Source organism: Lissotriton vulgaris, chromosome 10 (assembly GCF_964263255.1).
Source record: "Lissotriton vulgaris chromosome 10, aLisVul1.2, whole genome shotgun sequence".
Classification (NCBI taxonomy): domain Eukaryota; kingdom Metazoa; phylum Chordata; class Amphibia; order Caudata; family Salamandridae; genus Lissotriton; species Lissotriton vulgaris.
The window spans coordinates 221,797,473-221,823,487 of NC_141698.1; the positions used below are offsets into that span (position 1 = coordinate 221,797,473).

The 26,015-nt window shown below is 47.4% G+C and overlaps 1 protein-coding gene across 4 annotated transcripts in view; it reads right to left on the reverse strand.

Annotated features, from left to right (window-relative positions):
- LOC147685008 (uncharacterized) overlaps positions 1-26,015 on the reverse strand; it is a 2,279,237-nt gene that overhangs the window by 301,102 nt on the left and 1,952,120 nt on the right. For all 4 annotated transcript variants that reach the window (XM_086940905.1, XM_086940907.1, XM_086940908.1 and 1 more), the window contains one exon: positions 1,671-1,827. In XM_086940905.1, coding sequence (XP_086797031.1) covers positions 1,671-1,827 — 157 coding nt within the window. The remainder of the gene's footprint in view (positions 1-1,670; positions 1,828-26,015) is intronic.

The window sequence follows — 26,015 nt, forward strand, 5'->3', positions numbered from 1 at the left end:
AAGGCTTTGTTACATGAAAATAAGGGCTCCAAGGACAAAGTCCCAATCTGCAAGACCTCGTCAAAATGTTAGCCTCAGTGGGCATCTGTAGATCCAACACCTTTGTAGCTTTGTGTATTTTTTTCACAAAAGAGGAACTTTCTTCAGTTGGGGACCTTAAGGGCGAATTCAAGATTGTTTCTGGTGACATGTCAAATCACAGGACATTCCCTGCCAATACTTCTTTTCAGCCTTCAATTCACTTGTTACACTTAAAATCTTTTCACCTAATCACCCTTCTTGCACTGTACAGTCTAGACTAAAATAAAATGTTGCTAACGTGGTTATTAGGATTGCTGCCATATATACATCAGTGTAAATGTATCTATACTATTAGGGACCACAGTAATTTGCATGGTTTTAATCTGGGGTGCCAATCATTACAATTGACATATGCCAAAGGGATCAATTCATCCTTTGCTAATAATTGGTGTGTAAACTTATTCAGGTGAAGTGAACATACATACCATGCAACTGAAATATTGCCTACAAGGAAAGGGAGAGGACAGGAGAAGAGTCATCCCCAACCTGAGGTTGTACCAAATGGTAATCATATAGCGTGGCAAAGGGGGTATCCTAGCAAACATCTTCTCCAGATCTGCCATCAAAGCAAAGTACAGAACCAGAGCCTTCATAGCCTGGACCAACGCCAGTCAGGGAACAACCACCGACAGGAAGGAAGTTGAGGCCTGACCCAGATACCAGATCCATTGATGCTAACCGATGTCAGTTGTTACTGGGGTAGAATCAGCTGGTGGAAGATCCTTTGGGCCGATGAACGTTCCATATGGATCTCTAACCATCTTTAATAGTTGCAGTATGGCCTCCCTGAAGGCCACAATATATTGCAGAGTTGAAATTGACCCTGTAAATTTGGGACACTTTGGCTCCAGAACTGGGTCAGAGTCAGGCACTGAAGCTGGATTTGGCCGCTTCGAGTACAGACTGTGAGATTTCCCCCAGGAGGAGGACCGCAGAGCAGGTACAGAACCTTGCTTGAACTTCTTTAGCTTCTTTTCAACTTGTCTGTTGACTTTGTCCTGGACTTAACTGAAAATGGCAAAAGGTACTAGGAATAGCATCATGAATTGGAGTTTGGCTTCCTGTTCCCTGATGCCTTCGGGTGCACCAGGGAACATTTGTTGCATGACGTAGACTTGTGTTTAGTTGCAAAATACAAAAGGCAGATCTTGTGCAGATCCATAATGGACATCTACTTGTGACACATGAGAAATGACTAAAATCCTGTCGGTTGGGGGTGAGACATCCCTGCACACGGTCTATGGAAATTTGAAACGCTTGGTAGAATAGCCAAAAAGAAGGTGGCCCCAGTTCCATGTCATAGGTGAGGAAGAAAGGGAAGTGACATCAGAGTGCACGAGTGGCATTGGTATGCATCTCTATATTTTTATGTCCAAATACGGAACAGAGTTGTGACATAGGCCATGGAACCATCTGCAGGAATGCAGGAGCTGTTGTAGAGAGTTTTCTGGATCCAGTCTTGAGTCAGGGAAGATTCACATGGTGAAGAAATTGGAAGTTAGAAATGTCCATCAGAAAAACATGGAGTGTTCAACCTCCCCAATTTAATCCCTGAGGACCCACATCACAATCCCTTTATGTGTACTAACCTTTTGAGGTGGGCCAAGTGCTTCACTCCCTCATCACTGATCCGACTGTAATCTGTCAGGTCCAGCTCCAGCAGCCCCTGCAGATTGCAGAGAAAAGACAGTCCAGTGTCTGTGACGGTGTGTCTGCTCGGGAGGACCAAATGCGCTAAATTCAACCCTGAAATTGAAATATCAAGACATCACATTCAGGAGAAATTGTTCACAAACTCTATGCAGCTCAGAAGTATTGGGGTGGAAAGGGAACAAAAAGGTCCTAGGTCAGTCAACAGCAAATCTGACGAGAACTAACAAATATGCTGTTCACCTCAGGAAAGATTCCAGCTAAACCAAAAAAACAGTAACCATTTACCCATGATGATGCTCTGCCTATGCCAAAGAGAATGACTTGCTGTATGCTATGCCCATTATCATGACATCAAGCATAATCTGTTCAAGATCACATCTATCAGCATTTTCTGCCTATAATCAAGGCTACTAGCATACTTTACCCTTGGCAATGTCTCCCAGGATGCTTTGCACCCAAGAAAGATTATCATAAGCCTCTGCCTATGTCAGGACTCCCTACATTCTATTCTCTGCTTAGGAATACACTTGCCAGTATACTCAACACATTACCAGAGCTGCCAGCTTGCCCTGCCCAGAAACAAGACTTTCAACATATTCTACTCATGATCGCAACTTAGTGTAACACTGCCCAGAGACCTGCCCAAGATAGCTTGTCCTTGACTGCAACCAGTGACGTGCTATGACAGTTTCCAGAATAAACAAAATCCACTGTGGGAGACATGGCCAGAAAGCTAGTCAAACCATAATGAGACTAAGAATATAGAAAAACCAAATATATTCTGTGTAAAAGGATGTATGAATTCAGCTCCACCATGTCGAGATGAATCCCATCAGCCCACCACACTGGCGAAACCTCGTCATCTGGGAATCGGACAGATGAAACCAGTGCAGCCCACCCCTGGACAGGGGGAACTGGCTTACACTGTGTTCAAAGAAGACAACTGGTCCGCCCAGGTGTGATCTCTAAGCAGTGGTGCTGAAAAAAAGTGTGTGATTGCAGTGCAAAACTAAGTGAGATTAGAAATGACTACCGGTGAACACAACCATCTTTTATTAAGTGTAAACCAGGTGTCAAGACTAGAAAGGGGAAATGACTGATAGTTCGAAAAAATAACTATCTCATAGCAATAGGATCTGGGTCGACATGTTTCAGCCAAAAAGGTGTTATTAACCTGGCTTTTGTCAGGACCTAGTATGACAAACGCTACTGCAAAAAATATCCGTGGAAATGTGCCAAAATCTTAGCAAAAAAATGTTAACAACAAAAACAGTTACAAATCATTGTTACGGTACCCCCTACCAAAACCTGGAGGACTAAACTCTGTCCTGGTGTCCAGTGGATGTAGGGTGCCCATTTATTCCTGTAACAACAATGAGAATATATGGTTACAACTAGATCTCAGTCTCTATATGCAACTTTATTGTGAATATGATTCTACAGAAGCTGAAATATCCCCTCAGGTGGATACATGTGATATGATGAGAACAGTAGTTGTACTAACATTGTGGATGTACTCACCCAGCTTTTTGTGGGAGTGGACCTCTTCTCACCCAGCAACTGCTCGGTAGGGGAGGCCCCGCTCTATTTGGGGTAGAAGAAAACACACCCTCATCAGTACAATGTGTGTTATCTTTACCTAGAAAAAACCTAATTTGTTGACATTAAAATGCAGACCAATGGCTAGGCAAGGGGGACAGCAAGCAAAAATGATGAACTAAGGTCTAACATCTAACCTGATAGGTCAGATCCAGTACAAATACTAGAAACAAACAGTAGTGGGGTTTGTTAAAAAGTCATGGACCCTACATATACTACAGAAACCATATTTAATTAAAACTGAGTACTAGGTCAGCCACAATAAATCCTAGTAACCCAGTCAGAAAAGTTATAGTCAAAATGTCTGGTTATATAGATCTCACCTGTCCGTCGGTACCTCTGGTCTTTGACCAAGCCGAAGGGGAGGTGAAGATGTCTATGGGACAGTCTATTTTATAGTGTACCTGATTGGATAATGACTGTCACCTGGCTGGCTAAAAGAAAACAAAATGGGCATGTGCAGGAGATTAGTATTCAGTTGTGATGTGTTTTGCCCATGCTCAGTACTAAACCATGTTCACTATGGCTCATGGGATTTGTAGTGAAGAGTGATTCAAAACGTTGTTGGAGGGTGCTATATGCAAAAATGCCCAACATATCCTATTTTCAACACTTGCTCCTCTAAAGGGGATAGAGCAGTGCTTTATCTCATAATTATGTGGCATGTCGATTATAATATGTAAACTGAAATAAAATTCAATTTCATGCATGTATGTCCCATTTAGAAATGTGTGTCATAAAGGTAACCAATGATTCTCAACACAAGCGTTTCTTAGCAATCATGCTGCTGTGACTGATGCGCGCATGCGCTCGCAGTAGTGTTCTACCCGCGAGAGCTGCACATGCGCATCAGCTAGCAGCTTGAGCAAATTGTTTGTCTGATTACCCTTGCGGTAGTGTCTCGAATCGGCACTGTATCCACGATCTGCGCATGTGCATCGGGAAGAAGCACTGGGCAAAGAATACTCATACTGACAATCTGGAGAGGTGTGTAGAAATGTAAATAAAAATAAACATAAAAGCCGCACATGAGAGAGGATGACAAACGGGGATGTTATATTAATAAATGTTATGATTGACTCATTTATGATAATGAAACAAAACAAAGCAAAAAAGCCCTATCCAAAATCCCTCTGCTTCCACAATAATAGACCGCTCTTGAGGTTATTATCATTAATGCAATTAATACCCCTTGAACAGTGTGTGCAGAGGACGGGCACAAATAGCTGACAGTGTGTCAGGATCTATGCATCTGTTAGATGATCCCATTACAGCGACTGGTTTATAAACCCAAGTATTATCAGTATGTACCTAAGTGAGATGTTGAAAAGATCTGCATCTGACTTAGACATGTGTGGTCATGAATAATTTATCAGAGACAGGATTCGTTGACTTGTCAGAAATATATAGCCACACAATAAATGCACAAAGATGTATCAAAAAGACTTAAAGATGTATTAATAAGACTTAGCTCAGAATATGAGTGTGGAGCATCATCAGATGTCGATGATGATAATATCTAAAGAGAGACCCACGGTATCTCATCATTCAAACCCCTAGTAGCAGTCTTGAGCCGAAAAATCAATTTTTGTTCCTTAATAAAAAGGAATCTTGCCACATCAGTAATATGTGGAGGTATGAAGGGGCGTTCAGGAACTACCCATTGCAACTGCTACGCCTTATGTTTAGAGTCTAGAAAATGGTTGGTGAGACCAGTTGACTGCTTGTTGCAACGGATGGTACTTTTGTGTTCTCTAATTCTTAATTTGATTTTGCGAGTGGCGTACCCAATGTATTTCAATGTACATGGGCACGAGACCATATAGATCACCCTGTCCGCATTGCAGTTAGTGTGGGTGTTCAAACTCCATGGGCGTGTGGTGCCGATATCCACCATTTCTGTCTTCTTAGTCTGTGGGCAAACACTACAAGAACCACAGGGGTAGTGTCCACGGACTGCTGGCAGGCTCCATAGTGTATTGGCAACCTCGCTGTTCCTACTTTCAATCCTAGGTCTGGTATGGAAAAGTCTGTCACGCAGGCTGGGACCTTTCTTGAAGGAGAAGAGGGGGAGGGAAATCTTCTCTGTAGCAACATTAAGAATCTTCCAATATCTGTGTATGGTTTTTTGCACCTGATTGGATAAAGTGCTGAAGGTATTCACAAAAGTAAGTCGATTAAGGGGTTCTTGTTCAATACGTGTGTCCAATAATACCCCTCGATCATTGTTGGATGCTCGTTTCCAAGCTCGTCTGTCCAAGCGTCTTGGATGACCAAACGTCTTGGATAGTCTCGATATTTCAGTTGCTGAGCCAGAACCATAGCATGCTTCTCAAAAAGTGGTTTCTCTGAACAATTTCTCCTTAGCCGTAGAAATTGTCCAACAGGCAGGTTCTCTCACAGAGCCTTCGGATGAAAGCTGTGGAAGGCTAACAGTGAGTTCTTAGCCATTAGTTTTTTGTACAGTTCACAGCCTAGTCTCCCTTGTTGGGGAAAGATACTGATGACTAGGAAGGACAAATGGGTACAACTGAAGTCCACTGTGAATTTAAGGAATCGATTCTGGTTGTTCAGCCAGACGTGGAAATCCTGAATCTCAATCGGTGTCCCACGCCATACCACCAGAATGTCATCTATGTATCTCTTCCACAGCACCACATGATGTAAATAAGGGTTGCTGTGGTCGAGAACATGCTGTACTTCAAATAAGTAGACAAACAGGTTTGCCAAACTAGCCGCAAAAATACTCTCCATGGATGTTCTGGAGATCTGGAGGTAGATTTGTTCTTCAAGCTTAAAAAAGTTTTCCATCATTGCCATGCGTGCACACTCCATGATAAAATTGACAGGAGTAATGCTGTCTAAATCATGTGAATCATATGGATTCAAGAGTTTCCTCCTGAGGTATGCAATTGTAGAGTGACTCTACATCAAAACTGACTAACAAGTCAGTGGCAGGGTCAAACTCTATTTCAGGAAGTAGACGCAGGACATCAGTAGTGTCCTGTTAATAGGTAGACATCTTCTTGACCAATGGTCTTAAGAAGTAGTCCACAAACGTGGACAGAGGCTCTAACAGGGTGCCGATACCCGAGATGATGGGACGTCCAGGCGGTGGTCTCTGGATCTTATGGATTTTCGGTAGACAGTAGAAGTATGGTACGGTTGGATGTTCTACCAAGAAAATTTGGCTTCATGTGGGGTTATCCAACCCTCCACTTCAGCTTCTTCAACCAATAGTCTGACCTCTATAGATAGTCTGGGCGTAGGATCAGTGAGCAGAGGTCTATAGGAGTTGGTATCGATTAGTTGCCTAAGACACTCTGCTCGATAGGTGTCCATATCCATGACAACCGTGGCACCGCCCTTATCAGCAGGTTTTATTATGATGGTCTTGTCTTTAGCCAAAGATATGAGAGCATTCTTCTCACTGTTGGATAAATTCTGATAGTTCTCCTGTTTCAACTCACAAATAGCCATCAGATCATGAGTGAAAGCCTTCTCGAAAGTGGCAACCTGTGAGGGAACTTGGTGGATCAGCAGGGTGAAAGTAGACGAGGGCCGTAGGCCAGTGTTGGTGTCTGTACTGTCCTGGCCCTCTGATGCGCATTCCTTATTTTGGAAGAAGTGAAGACAAATCTTCCTGAAGAACTTCTCTAGTTCATACCGGAGCTGGAAAGGGTCTCCCTAATTGGTGGGAACAAACCCCAATCCTTTATTCAAATCTTTTTGTTCCTCAGATGTAAGATGGCATGTACTCAAATTCACAATCAGGTTGTCCTTCACATGGGTGGATAGATCTATTGTTGTTGCCCTGCTCTGCTGCGAGTCAAGGGATGCGTTGGTTCTTGTACCCAATGAACAGATGGTTGCCCTCTTCTCCTTCCGTGGTTGTATCCACGGCCCTGGCCTAAAAAAGGCTGATTAGGAAAAAATTGTGGGTTAGGGAAGAAAAGGGGGGATCTGGTGCCGAAATGGCTGTTGATAACCCCAAGGTCCTGGGGGCCACCATTGACCTTGATTTTGGTAGGGACCTCGATTATCATGTCTCCTATTGGCTCTAGATGGTTTCCCTCCGCCACCTCTGTAGGGGGTACTAGAGGAAGATGTGTCTGAGTCACTAGACCCTTGGTCTGAGCCTGAGGGTGAGTAATTGGAGCCATATCACTTCCCTCTTTTGTTGTACGGAGAAATTGTTCAGAAAAAACGTTTTTTGAGAAGCATGCTAAGGTTCTAGCTCAGCAACTGAAAGATCGAGACTATCCAAGACGCTTGGTCAGACAAGCTTGGAAACGAGCATCCAACAATGATCGAGGGGCATTATTGGACACACGTATTGAAAAAGAACCCCTTAATCGACTTACTTAATGTTGCTACAGAGAAGATTCCCCTTCCTCTCCTCTCCTTCAAGAAAGGTCCTAGCCTGCGTGACAGACTTGTCCATACCAGACCTAGGATTTAAAGTAGGATCAGCGAGGTGGCCAATACACTATGGAGTCTGCCAGCAGTCCGTGGACACTACCCCTGTGGTTCTTGTAGTGTTTGCCCACAGACTAAGAAGACTGATATGGTGGATATCGGCACCACATGCCCATGGATTTTGAACACCCACACTAACTGCAATTCGTACAGGGTGATCTACATGGTCACGTGCCCATGTACATTAAGATACATTGGTTACACCACTCGCAAAATCAAATTAAGAATTAGCAAACCCAAAAGTACCATCCGTGCAACAAGCAGTCAACTGGTCTCACCAACCATTTTCTAGAATCTAAACAAAGGCGGAGCAGTTGCAATGGGTAGTTCTTGAACGCCCCTTCATACCTCCACATATTACTGATGTGGCAAGATTCCTTTTTATTAAGGAACAAAAATTGATTTTTCGGCTCAAGACTGATACCAGGGGTTTGAATGATGAGATACCGTGGGTCTCTCTTTAGATATTATCATCATTTACATCTGATGATGCTCCCCACTGATATTCTGAGCTAAGTCTTATTAATACATCTTTAAGTCTTTTTGATACATCTTTGTGCATTTATTGTGTGGCTATATATTTCTGACAAGTCAACGAATCCTGTCTCTGATAAATTATTCATGACCACACATGTCTAAGTCAGATGCAGATCTTTTCAACATCTCACTTAGGTACATACTGATAATACTTGGGTTTATAAACCAGTCGCTGTAATGGGATCATCAAACAGATGCATAGATCCTGACACACTGTCAGTTATTTGTGCCCGTCCTCTGCACACACTGTTCATTTTTTTTTTTTAAATATCCTTTATTGAAAATCACAGGAGATAAGAACACTTGCAAGATACATCTTACACATCTTTACATCCCGGGGATGTCTGTCATGGTTGCGGGGCACAGTATATCACATAGCATTGTATTACATCATACATCACGCTAGTAGTGTGCTACATACTTCCCACCCATGTTTGCGTGGCAAAGGAGAAAGCATAACTATGTAAACAGTAAAGAACCAGGGGGAATAGGGAAAGGGGAGGGTGTGGTCACTAATTCCGAGAGTGTGGTGTGTGCGTGCCGCATGGAGGGCGCGTCGATGTTTAGGGTGCTCGTGCTTAACATCAGGGCGTGGTTATGGGTGCGGGTCCTGTGTCAGGGAGGGTAGCGGGCTGGCGGGGGGGAGGGCGTCAGGAGCATGGGAAAGTGTTGGGCGGGACAGTGCCCAGTTAGTCACCATGGAGCGCCGGCTGTCTACGTCGTGTCTATGCTGTCGGGGTGATCATGCGTGGTTCTGCCGGTGGTGACCGGGTTGTGGCCTATGCATCTCCCTCTCCACCCTGTGTCTCCTGGTCCCCTCTGGGGGGGGGTCATGTTGGGGGTGCCTCATCAGTTGGCATTCCTTATGAAAGGAACTGAGCGTCGCGTCCCATAGTGCCGCGATCGGGAACTGTCGCCGTCCCGCCGTTTCCTCACTGTGCAGGGTGGTACTTTCTGCCTTCGCCCAATTATCTAGGGAGGTGCTCCAGTGCTCCGTCAGGGGTGGAGTTGCTCGCTTCCAGTGCTTCGTTATCAGCCTTTTGGCTGTGAGAAGGCCGAGGTCCCAGAAGCGAGAGGGTACTTTAGTTTGTTTGGTCCGTCTGTACAGGCCTAAGAGGCCTGCCTCCCAGGTGTGTGGTATTGGCATGGCCGTGCATTTTTCTAAAATCTGTAGCACTGTCTGCCAGTATGTCTGGATCTGCGGGCACTGCCACAGCATGTGTAGCAGGTCTGCCCCCACCAGGGCACATCTAGGGCAGCTAGCCGTAGTGCCCGGGAAGTACTGGTTAATTTTATCAGGTGAAAGGTATGCTCTGTGTAGAATGTAGAATTGAATCAGTTTGAAGCGTGCGTTGCGGGGAATGTTTCTCGGGCCCATGAGTATCATTGCCCACTCCTTGTCCGTCCAGTCCCGTCCCCTGTCAAGTGCCCATTTGGTGCGTAGTGGCTGCAGAGTATTTTGCGTGTGTGTCAGGAGCGCCTGGGTCAGCCAGTGTACAACATGTGTGCCGTTCCCCATGACATGCAGGTGTTGGATCAGTTGATGTGTAGGCAATTCCTCAGCAATGCTCCCCCACCTCTGTGTGTACGCCATGATAATTGAGGCATGCTGTAAGAACTGTCCCGCCGGGAGGCCCGTGTCAGCGGCCAGCGTCTCAAAGGGCATCAAGGTGCCCTCAGCATAAAGGTCCGCCATGGTGTCCACCCCTGTGCGTGTCCAGTGTTCTAATGCCGCCTCCGTGACGATGGAAGCGGTCTTAGGGGTGCCTAGTAGTGGGAGTGCTGGGGCATATGGCTTGGTGTGTTTCGTGAGCCGCAAGCTCCTGGTGTAGCACTGCGCTGCAACCTCTACGTGTGGTTGTGATGATCTCCTCGAGTGAGCCAGGGGGTGGAATAGGGCGTGTACTTGTGTGGAGGTCAGCACGTCCGTTGCTGTGGCCGTTTCCTCCAGGTTCTTTCCCGCGAGTCAAGCAGTCACCCACTGTAGCTGCGCAGCTAGGTAATATAATTCCAAATTCGGTACTGCGAGGCCGCCCTCATCGACCGGCGCATATAATTTCTGAAGGGCTACCCTGGGTCTCCCGATGTTCCATATCAGGCCCCTGAGCATGGATGCCAGGTCCTTGAAAACGCGGGCCTGCACATATATCGGGATGTTGGCGAAATAGTACAGAAGTCTGGGTAGGACGATCATTTTCGTCAATGTTACTCTGCTCGGGACGTTGAGCGGTAGGGTCTTCCAGAAGGCTATTTGTGATCTTATAGATGTGATGGCGCGTGTCAAGTTACCGTCCAGAACATCCGGGGGTGTTCTGTAGATATATATTCCCAGGTACCTAAATGTAGTTGGATGCCATGGCAGCTGTTCGCCGTTGATCCTAATGTCTGGGGCCGGAATATCGGGATTGAAGGAGTACGCCCCAGACTTGGCCCAGTTCACTTTGAGGCCGGACATGGCCTCGAAGGACCGGAAAATATCTGAGAGTCCTGGTGGTATGTTAGTGAGATCTCTGACATACAAGAGTAAGTCGTCCGCATATAGCGAAACAATGTGCATGCCGTCTGCCAGTGGAATGCCCCATTGCGTGCCCCTATTGCGTAATATCTCGGCTAGGGGTTCTATCGCAAATGAAAAGAGTAATGGGGACAGTGGGCAGCCTTGTCTGGTGCCGCGACGAACCCTGATGGCATCTGAAAGTAGTTTGCCCGTGCGGACTCTCACCACAGGATGTCTGTACAACAGTCCAACCAGTTCAATGTACTCCTCCCCCAACTCGAACTTGCGCAGTACCGACAGCAGGTAGGGCCATTCTACTGAGTCGAATGCCTTCTCCAAGTCTAGAATCAAGCAACCCGACCTTGGCCAATCTCGTGTTGCATAAGTTTGCACCCTGAAGAGTCTTCGTATGTTGTGGGAGGTGCATCTAGTGGGCACGAAGCCGTTTTGATCACTATGGATTAAGGCAGGTACTAGGGCCGCCAGGCGACGGGCAAGAGTCGACGCCAGAATCTTATAGTCCGTGTTTAGCAGCGCTAGGGGCCTGTACGAACCTAAGAGCGATCCCTCTCGTCCCGGCTTTAGTAGGGACACTAAGGTCGCCTCGTTCATGGACAGGGGTAAGGCCGAGTCCTCCACCGCCGCTGCGTATACTCTGAGGAGCTCCGGGATCAGGATAGTTGAGCAGGCTTTGTAATATTCCGCCGGCAGCCCATCGGGGCCGGGGGCCTTGCCGTTCGAGAGGGCAAAGATGGCCTCACGTAGTTCGTCCGCTGCCAGTGGTGACCCAAGGTCGTCCTGTTGGGCGTCCGTTAGGGTCGGCAGTGTTATGTTGTCTAAGTATGCATCTATGGTGGGTTGTGTCGCCTGAAGGCGGGACTCGTAGAGCGCCCTGTAATGTGTCACGAAGGCCTCGTGGATTTTCGACTGGGTGAATACTGTGGGGCCGACTGTGGGTTGTATCGCTGTCACAGGCGTGGTACGCTCCTCTCGCTGTATCAGCCAGGCCAGTAGCTTGCCAGGCTTGTCACCTGTGTGGTGTGTACGGGCTGAGTGGGCCGTGTAGTTAATGTTTTTCAACCTGGCGAGCAATCTGTCATGTTCTGCCCGCATCTCCAGCAAGTCAGCGTGTGCGCCCGCGGCTGCTGCCTGTTCCGCTTGCAGCAAGCGTGATTCTAAGCGTCTAAGGTCAGCTTCCAATTGTCGCCGGGAATGTGCCTGAGTGCCCAAGCATTGCCCCCTGAGGACCACTTTGAAAGCGTCCCATTCTATTTGCGGTGTTGACGCTGTGCCAGTGTTGTCCTCAAAATATTGTGCAGTTTGTGCGTTTATGGAGTCCCGGAATTGGCCGTCTAACAGCAAGTCGGGTTGTAGCCTCCACGTTGGGATCGGGGCCCGCGGTTGTTCCCACAGTAACTCTAACGTGTGCGGGTTGTGATCAGAGTGTGTGCGGCCCATGTAGGTGGTGTCCGTGACATGCGGTAGGATTTCACTGGTGACCATATACCTATCCAGGCGTACATGTAGGGCGTGCGCCCCCGAAAAATATGAATAGACCCTGGAGTGCGGGTGTCGGGTGCGCCATGCGTCGTGGAGGTCCCATTGTGCGGACCAGGCCCGGAGTGTGTTCGCGGTGTTATATGCTTGCGAGTTGGGTTGTGGAGGGTGGGAGCGGTCCAGTGCTGGGTCCAGTGAGCTGTTATAGTCCCCACCGAGTACCCAGGGGACCCCATGCCAGGGGGCCAGTGTGTGCGACAGCTGGGTGAGAAAATCCGACAAGCCTGTGTTGGGCGCATACACTGATGCCAGCACCAGTGGGTTCCCATCCAGCCTTCCGTGGATTACTACGTATCTCCCCCCAGGATCTATGTGTACGTCCAGCGTGGTCCATGGAGTGCCCGGCTTAACCCATACCAGTGTCCCTTTGGCATAAGACGAGAAACCTGTGGCATATAATTGTCCGCGCCACCTGCGGCGTAGCGTGGGTGTCTCAGCGCCGCTGAGGTGTGTTTCCTGCAGAAGGGCGATTTGTATGTGGTGGCGTTTGAGGTATGAGTAAATTTGGTAGCGCCGGGACGGTGTATGCATACCCCTCACATTCCACGTACAAACTTTAAAGGCCGACATTGCATATACATAATGGCATCTCCCTCCCAGCCGACCACCGCCCCCCCACAGCACCCATACATGTTATCGAGCACACATTCCTGCGAACAATCAGAATATATTGGCACACCACTTCGTTTAAGACCAGTGGGGGAAAAGGGAACATGGCTGAAAGAACAACTAGCCAGCGAACATTGTGAACAGGTAGAATACCAAAAGGTCGGATGCAAAACGTGCTCCCGTCCATACTCTCTAGGAGAGCAACCAACTTGTAAGTCTAAGGGGGTGGTTGTGCTATGCGCACTTAGTCAGTAAGATCTAGTCAGTGATGGCGTTGTGGGAAAAGCCCACTGCCTTCCCGGGAAGAGCGTGCCGGCCTAGACCGCACTGGCACGCAGGGGGCCCCATTCATACAGGCAGCATGCATTATACGTTACTTGATCCAGTCGGGCTGCTACTAGGCGAAGAGTCTCTGCAGTCGTATCCTGGTCAGGCACCCAGTGTCAGACAGCAGCGTTCCACTCATCGGGGAGGACCCCCGGTGTGTATCCATTGCTAGTCTATCCCTCAGGGTTTAGGGGGTCGCCCCCCGTCAGTTCTGGTAGTGCGTGGCACCGGGGCCATCCTGGTGGCGTTGAGCAAATGTTTCCGGGGTTGCCTTGATCGTTACTCGGTCAGCTGATGTAGTCCGCCGTTTGGGGAGTGACATCTGGTCGCCCTTCCGATGTTGGGGAGTCCGGTACGCCATAAAGGGCCTCGTCGTCGCTGGGAGATTCCTGTGTGCCGCCTTCCGCTGCGTCATGCTGCGCTGGGGATCTACTAAGTTCCATCACCAAGCGAAGGGCGTCCTGCTTCTCCTGGCGCGCGGCGTCCGCTGGGGGGGGAGTCCTCGCCTCGGAGTTCGTCCCTGCCCGTGATCTCTGGCGGGGTCGACGTCTTCTCCTATAGCCTCCGGGTTGTCGCCGGGGCGCGGATCCCGCAGTTGTTCTTGGGTCTGTGTCTACTCCACTGTCCAGCCATGATTCTGCTTCCGCTGGGTCCGTAAAAAAATGAGTCCGTTCTCCAGCCACTACCCTCAGTTTTGCGGGGAACAGCAGGGAGTATTGCAAGCCCAGCTGTCTCAGGCGCTTTTTCACTGCCATGAAGTCTTGTCGCTGCCGTTGCACCTGTATGGTGTAGTCCGGGAAGAACATCACCGTTGCATTGTCAATCCGGACCTCATGGAGTTTCCTCGTCTCGCGTAGTATGGAGTCCCTGTCCCGGTAATTCATCACGCGGATCAGCATGGGCCTCGGGTTGGAGCCCGTCGTCAGGGGCTTAGTAGGGACTCTGTGAGCTCGTTCAATTACGAAGTGCGGGGAGAGAGATCCCTCCGGCAGAATGTCTCGTAGCCACTGTTCCATGTGTTCCTCCGGGGACCTCCCCTCCCACTTCTCCGGAACCCCGACCAGGCGTACGTTATTTCTGCGTGTCCTGCCTTCCGCATCTTCAGCCCTGTCCTCCAAGAATTCCACCCTGTTCAGTAAGTCTTGTATTTGCTTGTGCGACTGGTCAGTCCGGGGTTGAAGCTCCTGTATGGTGCTTTCAAGGGTTGTGGTGCGGTCCGCCAGCTTCTTATGGTCCGCCCGTAGGTGCGTCAGGTCCACGGCCACGCTGTCTATTTTGGCGGCCAGGGAGGTGCGGGTCAGTTGCATGGACTCTTCCAGTCTTTCCATTGCTGCCAGCATTGTATCGAGCTTTGCCGCTGTGTGGTCTGGGTCCGCGCCTTTCCCGGACTTATCCATTTTGCCTTTCGAGATTGCGCCTCCAGCTCCAGTGCGCGTTCTGGGTCCGTTAGACATCTGCACCACGGTGTCGCTCCTGCGTCAGTGGTGTGTCCCACCTCTTGGGGGCCTGTCGGTGCGTGAACTCACCGAGTGCCAGGGCAGTAGAGTGTCCCTTGGTGTGCACAGTGTGTGCGTGTGCAGACGTTCGCGCCCGTGGCTTCTCGTCGGTGGAATTCCACCTTCGGGGACTGTTGGGCCGATGTCTCACCAGCCGCGGGTGGTGTGGGGTCCAGGCGTGCTTCCCCTCGTCGTGTCTGGGTGCCGCAATGAGCCGTGCGGGCCGTTGCACACTTGGTGTAAGTGGAGTTGTGGGCGCCGTGCGTCCTCGGCGTGTCGTTGTCTGGCCGCGGACAGGTGCTTATTCCTGTAGCTGGGATGGCGCAGGTCACTTCACTGGAGCGAGGTGAGGATCAGCCGTGTTCGCCACCTAACTGTGCGCCTTTTTCCTGCTGAAAACGGTTCTGGGCCAGGTCCACCAGTCGTTGTGTGGAGGGGTAGGGTCCCCGGAGGGGTGGGGGGGCGTTTGCAGGCCCCCGCTGCTGGTGAAGCAGGTCTCCCCCGCCTACCTATGGTGCACCCTGGTCCAGCCGGCTCCCTCCAGGTTGTCTTGGGCTGCTGACTGGTCGAGGCACGGGGGCGGGAGGCACCTGCTGCGTGGGTCAGTAGGACGGGTCAGGGCCAACCCCAGGTCTCGCCAGCGCTCCGCAGTACTTCGTGGTCGCCTTGCGCGTGGGCCGCGAGTTCAGGCCTACCGTGCGTGGCGAAGCCGCGGTCTCCCCTGATCGCCGGTCCGGGTTGGGTGCCTCGCGGGCGGCCTCAGCGCCGCAGAAATCCCGGTGTTTTTTTCGGTCACCGATCCGTCCCAAATTTGGCAGAGTGATGGAGAGGGACGTCCCAGTGCGGCGCCGGCGGTTTTCGGCCGGCTGCAAGCGGCGGTTACTCGGGTAAATGCGCCGGGAAGGGGAGCTCGGTGCGGAGCTCTACCCAAAGGCGGCCATTCCCTTTGCGCGCTTAGCCACGCCCCCTCTGCACACACTGTTCATGGGGTATTAATTGCATTAATGATAATAACCTCAAGAGCTTTCTATTATTGTGGAAGCAGAGGGATTTTGGATAGGGCTTTTTTGATTTTGTTTCATTATCATAAATGAGTCAATCATACCATATATTAATATAACATTCCCGTTTGTCATCATCTCTCATGTGGGGCTTTTATATTTATTTTTATTTACATTTCGGCACAACTCTCCAGATTGTCAGTATGAGTATTCTTTGCCCAGCGCTTCTTCCCGATGCACATGCGCAGATCGTGGATACAGTGCCGATTCGAGACACTACCGCAAGGGCAATCAGACAAACAATTTGCTCAAGCTGCTAGCTGATGCGCATGCGCTGCTCTCGCGGGTAGTGTCGATTCAGAACACTACTGCGAGCTTGCGCGTGCATCAGTCTAAGCAGCGTGATTGCTAAGAAACGCTTGTGTTGAGAATCATTGATTACCTTTATGACACACATTTCTAAATGGGACATACATGCATGAAATTGAATTTTATTTCAGTTTGCATATTATAATCGACATGCCACATAATTATGAGATAAAGCACGGCTCTATCCCCTTTAGAGGAGCAAGTGTTGAAAAATAGGATATGTTGGGCATTTTTGCATATAGCACCCTCCAAGAACGTTTTGAATCACTCTTCACTACAAATCCGATGAGCCATAGCTGAGCATGGTTTAGTACTGAGCATGGGCAAAACACATCACAATTGAATACTAATCTTCTGCGCATGCCCATTTTGTTTTCTTTTAGCCAGCCAGGTGACAGTCATTATCCAATCAGGTACACTATAAAATAGACTGTCCCATAGACATCTTCACCTCCCCTTCGGCTTGGTCAAAGACCAGAGGTACCGACGGACAGGTGAGATGTATATAACCAGACATTTTGACTATACCTTTTCTGACTGGGTTGCTAGGATTTGTTGTGGCTGACCTACTACTCAGTATTCATTAAATATGGTTTCTGTAGTATATATAGGGTCCATGACTTTTTAACAAACCCCACTAATGTTTGTTTCTAGTATTTGTACTGGATCTGACCTATCAGGTCAGATGATAGACCTTAGTTCATCATTTTTGCTTGCTGCCCCCTCGCCTAGCCATTGGTCTGCATTTTAATGTCAACAAATTAGTTTTTTTCTAGGTAAAGATAACACACATTGTACTGATGAGGGTGTGTTTTCTTCTACCCCAAATAGAGCGGGCCTCCACTACCGAGCAGTTGCTGGGTGAGGTGAGGTCCACTCCCACAAAAAGCTGGGTGAGTACATCCACAATGTTAGTATAACTACTGTTCTCATCATATCACATGTATCCACCTGAGGGGATATTTCAGCTTCTGTAGAATCATATTCACAGTAAAGTTGCATATAGAGACTGAGATCTAGTTGTAACCATATATTCTCATTGTTGTTACAGGAATAAATGGGCACCCTACATTCACTGGACACCAGGACAGAGTATAGTCCTCCAGGTTTTGGTAGGGGGTACCGTAACAATGATTGGTAACTCTTGTTGTTATTAACATTTTTTTGCTATGATTTTGGCACATTTCCACGGATATTTTTTGCAGTAGCGTTTGTCATACTAGGTCCTGACGAAAGCCAGGTTAATAACACCTTTTTGGCTGAAACATGTCGACCCATATCCTATTGCTATGAGATAGTAATTTTTTCGAACTAACAGTCATTTCCCCTTTTTAGTCTTGACACCTGGTTTACACTTAATAAAAGATGGTTGTGTTCACCGGTATGCGTATATCAAGAGAGAGAGGGAGGACTAACTAGCTAGTTCGGATCCCCGGGGTTTATATATGTATCAACAAGGACTAGCCAAGGGTGACCTATGTAGGACTCTAGGCTGTATTTAACAGCAGGCACCTAGTAGGTGTTCATGAAGCCCTCACCCACCAACCATGTTGGTGGCATGCTTCATCATTGGGCCCACCAGTGGCACCTAGCGTGTCCCGGGTGTGCTACGATGCCTGATTACACAAAATAGGGGTTAGGCCCACTGACAGGAACCAGGTAGGGCCTAGAATACAAATTACAAAACAGAATACCTGGGTTCAAACTTTTTGAATTTCAGAAAACCACACTATATTCTTTTGGTGGTTAGGTTTTATTATTCAACCTCTTATTTTCTTCAATTTGGATATTTTCTGAATAGGAAATCTCTTCTATTCTCAGAAACACATACAATACAATGACAATACCTTAAATACACATATATACAATTACTCTTCGATGAAATCAATTTGACAATATTAACACATTTATGTACATCAATTGCTTCTACTTGTCAATTCAACAAAGCCTGCTGCTTGATATAATTAATCGATACAAGCAGCATGTCGAATATTTGCCTATTAATCAAATACCATATCACAACATAATTAATTCTTTCAAAATGTGAAGATGTCTTATTTAATATGAACAAATGCCCTTAGTTAAATCATTCAAATCATGAAAGAAATGCCGAAATCATTCAAATCATGAAAGAAATGCCGACGCGTTTCCAGCCACGTATATATTCTTCACGGGCTTTCATCAGGGCTTCTTATTATAGGCAAAAGATGGATAATCTATAAAGCAAAAAATAAAAATAAACTAATCAGCACTAGTATTTCTATCCTTTCTGGCACTATTCCCAATCCCAGAAGGTCACTTCACATACCTTCTAGGTGATTCCTAGGTTGTAGATTTTTTAATAGTTTCGACAGTGTGGGAGGCAGCCAGCGGTAATTATTCTGCAAGACACAAAGTTCTAGTTCACTCATCCGCTAAGCTACATTTCATGTTTCTGACAGCGAACACTGGCACAGCGCCTACCTTGTATTTACTTCTGGTTCGTGCACGCAAATAGTATTTCACACTGCATGGTGGTAGAAAGGTTCAAGGGCTGGGGTCAGCTCTGTGGAAAAAAGAGTATATGGCATTGCGATATTCTCCCATCAATTTAAATTGAGACCATGTGGCTACGCCTACAGTTCAGCGTACCTGAGCAAAATTATGGTGGCATTCTGAACGCTGCTATCTTCTTTTGTTCTGCCGATCCTGTCATAAGGAATTACAATGCACACGTTAATGTGCGTTCTCTCCCTTTAGCTACAACAATTTCCCACAACGACTGCCAAACCTTCTCACCTTAATCTTTCAAAACGCCACTGGAGCCGGTCCCCGCGTTTTTTTGAAAGCCCCGAGGTTTTCCTCAATCACGAGCGGTTTCCTCACTGCAAAACACTGAGGCCCCAATTACTCTCCATTCAACTATAAGAAATACGGTACTTAAGACTTATTATTAAATCTTTTCATACCTATTCCTCTTCATATCTATAAGACCGTCTGGCGTCCTCTCTGCAAGCTACAGCTACTTCGTTTGCCCGGAAATGGTATCTTGTGAACCTTTTACAAGGCGCCTCTAAGGATGCTGGGAACAGTAGTTCGATTGCAGTCTCTGATATTTGTACACGCTTTCGTCTCAAATGCTGCCTGCCTTATTATGCTAGCACCATTGTGGGCTTTGTATTTGACACAATTTTATAATGAGAGGAGGTGGAGGAAGGAAGGGGTAGGTGTTTTAAAAAAAAACTACTCTTATACACAGAATGCGCTAAAGGGCCGCTGAATACTCAGTTATATAGTCATGCATGCAGCACTACCACAGGTGCCAGCACACTTCACGTTTCCACTATTTATACATCTTTTTATTCATTCACTGACCAGCATAGTCAATTCAATTCTAGAGGTGCATCATTGCGTAACACACTGTAATATTTGCACCTGCCTCCGGATTAATGCAAATAACATTTAATGACCGAGCCTAAGCCACTCTAGATAACTCAGTCATTTCATTAAGGCCCGTTAGAATGCTATTAAATTTCATAATCAAATATGCTTCCTTAGTCAGTAATATGGAGTTGATGTCTGCGATGAGTCTGGATGTATTTACTACCATAAGAACTGTCCATTTAAAATCATGTTCTGAATGGTTTTCTGTCACAAAATGGTCAACCATTGGCGCTGTGAGCACCTTCTTCTTAATTATGGAACGATGTTGTGTAATTCAATGGTTGATTTGTTGGTTTGTTTTGCCAATGTATATCTTTTGGCACGGGCAGATTACCGCATAAATGACATTTTTTGTCTTGCAGTTTGAGAATGTAGAGTGTTTCCCTTTAACATTTCCATTGTTGAATTCTGTTCCCTCTAGTGTGGTTGCACAGGCAACACACGTTCCACATTTATGATGACCCTCCACTGGTTTTAGGCCCCATTGGGAGACTAGATCTTTTTTCACCTACCTCATACTGATGTCTGCTCTTATTAATTCCTGCCCGATGCTTTTGCTCTTCCGCATTGCGAACAGGGGACGCAATAATTTAATCTCCATGTTTTCTAACAAATGGCAATTGCGCATTATTATTTGTTTGAACTTGTTGGTCTGCGGACCAAATGTGGTCACACAGACCAACTTGTCCAATGCTGGCTTCTCCTTCTTTTCCAGCACAATCTCCCTTGGGGTATTCCATGCGCGTTTTTAGCATGTTTGAGCATTTTTTTAGGATACCCCCTCAAGCGCATCTTGTCGCAGAAAACATCTGCGTGATAGTCAAAATCCTCTCTGGACGAGCAATTTCTACGAATACGTAGTAGCTGGCCATAGGGGAGGTTTTCTTTTAAACTCTTTGGATGTGAGCTTCCAAAATGTAGGATAGTGTTTTTATCCATAGGTTTTCGATGTAAAGACACTATCAGATGCCCTTCACTAGGGGCCACATCTACATCTAAAAATGTCAGTTTTGTTTGGCTTTTGGAACAACAGAACTTGATGTCTTCATGTCTGCAATTTAACCAGCCAAACAATTGGTCCAATTCATCACTTGTGCCACTCCATAAACACCAGACATCGTCAATATAACGAAGCCATTGTGTGATATTTTCTGAAAAAGGATCATTATCATAGATGAATTTCTCCTCAAATTCTGCTATATAGAGGACCGCCATCTCTGGGGCAAAAGGACATCCCATGGTGGTCCCCTTGACCTGTAGGTAAAAGTCATTGTTGAATTTAAAGTAATTCTTCTTGACGGCAAGAGTTGCCAACTTGAGAATAAACTCTGTCGGCACTCAGTGTGGTCTTTCTCTTTTGTCCAGATACAATTCTATGACCTCAAGGGCCTCATCTTGTGGTATTTGGGTATACAATGAGGTGACGTCAAAGGTCACCATCCATTGTTCCTGATTGTTAAATTCCACATTTTCCACCTTCTGTATAAAATCAGTCGTATCTCTTAAGTATGAGCGCACACCTGTGAGAAAGGGTTTCAAGAAGACGTCAACGTACTTTGAGAGCGGTTCTAGGGCTGAATCACAACCCGAGATGATCGGTCTAGCCTCTTATGTATCTTCGGGAGGAAGTATAATACTGGTATCCTGGGGAACTTTTTAAGCAAATACTCAAACTCTTTGTGACCCAACCAATTTTCTTGTAGACTGTGTTTAACGATCTCAGAAATATACTCTTGTATGTCTCGAGTGGGGTCATTTGCTATTTGTCTATAGCATTCTGTGTTATTGACATGAGACATCCCCTCCTTAATGTACATGTCTTTAGGCCAGAGAACCAGGGCACCCCCTTTATCTGCCTGTTTTATTACGACAGACTTATCGTTCTTCAGATCTACATGTGCTTTTTGTTGCCCTGTCGTTATATTCCGTTTCCAGTATTTAGATTGTTTCTCTAATTGTGTCAACGATGACATTACTGCTTGTTCAAACGCTCCGATCACCTTTGGAACACTAGAAGGAGGTGGGATGAATTTGGATTTATTGGCAAACCCTGTTGTTTCTAAGTTTTGTTTGTATTCCTTGTCTGCAAAAAAAGCCTTTAGGCGAATTTTGCGGCAGAACTCCAACGTTTCCAATTTTAACTTTGTGAAATCCATCATTCGATTGGGGACAAATTTCAGGCCCAGATCCAACACTGAGCGCTCACTAGGAGTCAATAATTTAGTTGATAAATTCACAATTGCACTTGTAAAATTGTCTCCTGGTCCGCATTTCCCACGGGGTTTGCTTGAACCTCACTTTGCTTTTTTGTTGGCCCTTTTCTAAAAAAGACGCCCCACCTTGTTTCTTTTGTTGTTGTTGCCCTGTTCTAGAATCTGAGTCAGTTGAAGAGTCAGACGATGAAGTTTCAGAAAAGGTTTTAAACCTATTTCTTGAGCGTCCCTGGTAATTTACCAGTGCTCTTCGGGACTCTCCCGATGTATAATAATCCTCTTTTAAGTAAGGATAAGCCTGTTCCAGGCTAAATGCTTTACTGTCCTTTTCAAACTGGAGGCTGATGGAGGCACTACAGGTACCCTGCAGGCATTGACTGACACTCTTGGTCAATCCCTTTGCCGATTCACTCCAGGAGGCATACCAGGCAAATCGCCAGCGTATGCTTGATGAGGGAATCCCCTCATACATGTCGACCTACATTGGACGTAGGTGGTCTTAACTTCACCACCACAATGTCCCACTGCCTTGCTTTTAACCGCTCACGGAGACCCAGTCATTAAAATTTAATTTACCCTCGGGTACTGGGATCATCCTGAAGCCATTTTAATCTTCACCCCTTCACTCACCACACTGCACTCTCAGTAACATACCAGCTCCGCTGTAATCAGGCGTCGTAGCACACCTGGGACACACTAAGTGCCACTGGGTGGGCCCGATGATGAAGCATGCCACAAACTGTGTTCACCGGTAGTCATTTTTAATCTCACTTAGTTTTGCACTGCAATTACACACTTTTTTTCAGCACCACTGCTTTGAGATCACGCCTGGGTGGACCAGTTGTCTTCTTTGAACACAGTGTAAGCCAGTTCCCCCTGTCCAGGGGTGGGCTGCACTGGTTTCATCTGTCTGATTCCCAGATGACGAGGTTCCGCCAGTGTGGTGGGCTGATGGGATTTATCTCGACACGGTGGAGCTAAATGTATACATCCTTTTACACAGAATATAGTTGTTGTTTCTATATTCTTAGTCTTATTATGGTTTGACCAGCTCTCTCCCATTTTTTGTAATAGGTCTTGATTATGGGGTTTGGAGACTGTCTGGTCATTAAAAATAATCCCCTTGGGCCCCTTTTCATGTAGGTGTTTATTAGACATGGCCAGAAGCCTAAGAAGATGGACGCCTAGCCGAAGAGCACCCAGCCTAGGCTCAGAATCGCTAGCCATCGCACCAGCAGCGGCATCACCATGGGCTGGAAGGACCCCAGCAACTGCTGATTAAAGTTCCTGAGACTCACTGGAGGTGAAGCACGTCTCCATTGCTGGATATGCCCAACACTGTGGACTGTGGGCTTTGCCGCACTACAAAGATGGAAGACGGCTAGGCGGTGCACCACTCTGGAACTTGGAGGAGTAGAGCCCGAATACCTGCAACAGAAGGCATCCACCTTTGCTACAATCTACACTGTGAGAAGGCATGTGAATGTGCCTGACTGAGCGGACTCCGGTACATATTCCCCCAACATGTTTATTAGCCTTGCGACTGATGACAACGCCCCCATTGGATAGGCTGATGAGTGCTGGACAGCTTTGCCACACATCAACTCTGTATCCTCTAGGGCCTAACAATGTCCAACACACTATACTATAGTGTGTTAGACACAGGGTTGGATTGGGATTAAAAATCGGCCTGGGCACGCAAAAAAAAGTGGCCCACATTTGCATATTGCCTTTCCGCAAAACACTGCTTCTGAAAAATGTTATAAAAGGGGGAGGTTTAAAAAAAATGCATGGATTAGTTTACACTGGTGAAACACCTGAAAACAAGCAAGGCCATTTTTGCTCAGGCTCCCTGCCCCCGCTCAATATGCATATATTAATGGGTCGGCCCAGCGAGAGAAAGGGAGTGACACCTCTCCTGTTGATAAAAGGGAGGTAATTGATGCCCATCTAACCCCAGAAAGGCTATTCAGGCCCCCACTGGACCGCTGGCGCCATCAAACAACTCAGAAACCTTAACTGCCTAAATGCCCCCCCCCCCGCCACCACCACCAGGCTGCTTAAAAACCTGCCCACAGCTGGGATTTGCATACCAGCCCCTCGGGCATTGCCAGAGTTCCCGCGTTACCAATCCGATTCTGGTTAGACAATGATGAAGGGGAATGCATCGCTTCGGGAGAGATTGGCCGGGCTAGAGCAGTGCCATGCACGGGAGGAGACGCTGAAACGAAGGCGGGTCACCCGCAACGACAGAGGAGGGAGAGGCAGGGAACATGTCAGTCCCTCCAGACACCCTCAGCTGACACAGGTAGTCACCAGAGTGGACGAACAGGTACTCATCGGAGTGGACGGCACCGGCAAAGGTTGGGCGAAAGATCGTCCCAAGCCACGTAGTGCGGTGGGTAGCGGTGGGAGTATTGGATGCCACTTGTGACGCGGTAGCCAGCAGCAAAACATTGAAGTGCTAGGCGGGGAGGAACCGTCGAAAACGCGCCCAGTGGGGGATTGGGCCACGCACTGTGTTGAGTCAAGACAATGGCCTTAGACCGGTTGCATGTGCACCTCATCGGGCCTTGTTTGGAACCAGAGAGGTTAGTCGGGTGCAGGGGATTAACAACTGGGCCTCAGCGAGACTGTAACTACTGGGTGGGAGAGGAGCGGTGAGAGCAGCTGTCCCTTCCCTCTAGAGCAGAGTTCTTCAATCTGTGGGGCGCGCCTCCCTGGGGGGCAAGCCACCATCCCAGGGGGGGCGTGCACTCCTCCCTAAGATTTTATCTTTGTTATCTTTTTTCTCTACTGTCCCACGTCGCATGTCTTCACCCATTTCAAATGGGGATTTTCGATGTGCTGCTGCTCCGGCTTTCCTAACAGCATGTAGGAATTTCACCAATGAGGAGGACAGCAGCTAGCTGGCGTGTTTTTTTTTCCCACCATCTGCGTGTTTGTGGTGAGTGCCCGTTGTTCCAGAGCAAGTAACTTGAGCAGCAAACGTGTAAGCCCTGTTTAGCAACAGCCGAGAAGGTATTAACTGCTGCTGAACGCGCCTCTTAGCGTGCCCAGGTGTGAATGTTCTCGTTATTTGTTAACTGTGAGAAAACCTGATCATATTGAAAAGCAGTGTTAACTCCTTGTTTCCCTCCCCAGTGAGGGTTTGTAAGTATATTTCATTTTATTTTCATAGTTTCCTGCGCCACAAGCACGGTCAGTAGAGCAACACAAAATACATGTTGACATTCTCTTAAATACCATCCCTGTCCAGGGCTTTCTAACACAGGAACGAGGCACCGCAGGAGTGAAATATGAAGCAACACAGAAGCGGCAGGCAAAGATCACAAATGTTTAAGCGAGAATCAAAGACAGCAGCTCCAATATTATTATACGATTCAGAAAAGGGGGTAGTGATGAGTGTCTGAATTAAGCAGACCACTCTTACCCAGTCCAAAGATCAGGGCTTGATCCATCACCGTTATTTATCTCACTGCACCATCCCAGCTCAGAACCTGGCTATATGCAAATCAGTCTGTCCCTGGCCCAGTGCATCATGGGAACAGGGCAGACTAAACTACCAAGCCAATTCTTCACCACAAAGGAGACAAGCTACCGGGGACCGGTTTCTGGCATTTCAGCCGTCTTCGGCCCGGCTTGCTTGAATCCTGATGGTGCAGTGAGAAAGGGACTCATGTCTGAGTATACCCTGCCACACCTATAGTGGCCAAAAACGATTCAGAAAAGGGGGTGGTGATGAACAGAGTGTCTGAATTAAGCAGACCACTCTTACCCAGTCCAAAGATCAGGGCTTGATCCATCACCGTTATTTATCTCACTGCACCATCCCAGCTCAGAACCTGGCTATATGCAAATCAGTCTGTCCCTGGCCCAGTGCATCATGGGAACAGGGCAGACTAAACTACCAAGCCAATTCTTCACCAGAAAGGTGACAAGCTACCGGGGACCGGTTTCTGGCATTTCAGCCGTCTTCGGCCCGGCTTGCTTGAATCCTGATGGTGCAGTGAGAAAGGGACTCATGTCTGAGTATACCCTGCCATACCTACAGTGGCCAAAAACGATTCAGAAAAGGGGGTGGTGATGAACAGAGTGTCTGAATTAAGCAGACCACTCTTACCCAGTCCAAAGATCAGGGCTTGATCCATCACCGTTATTTATCTCACTGCAC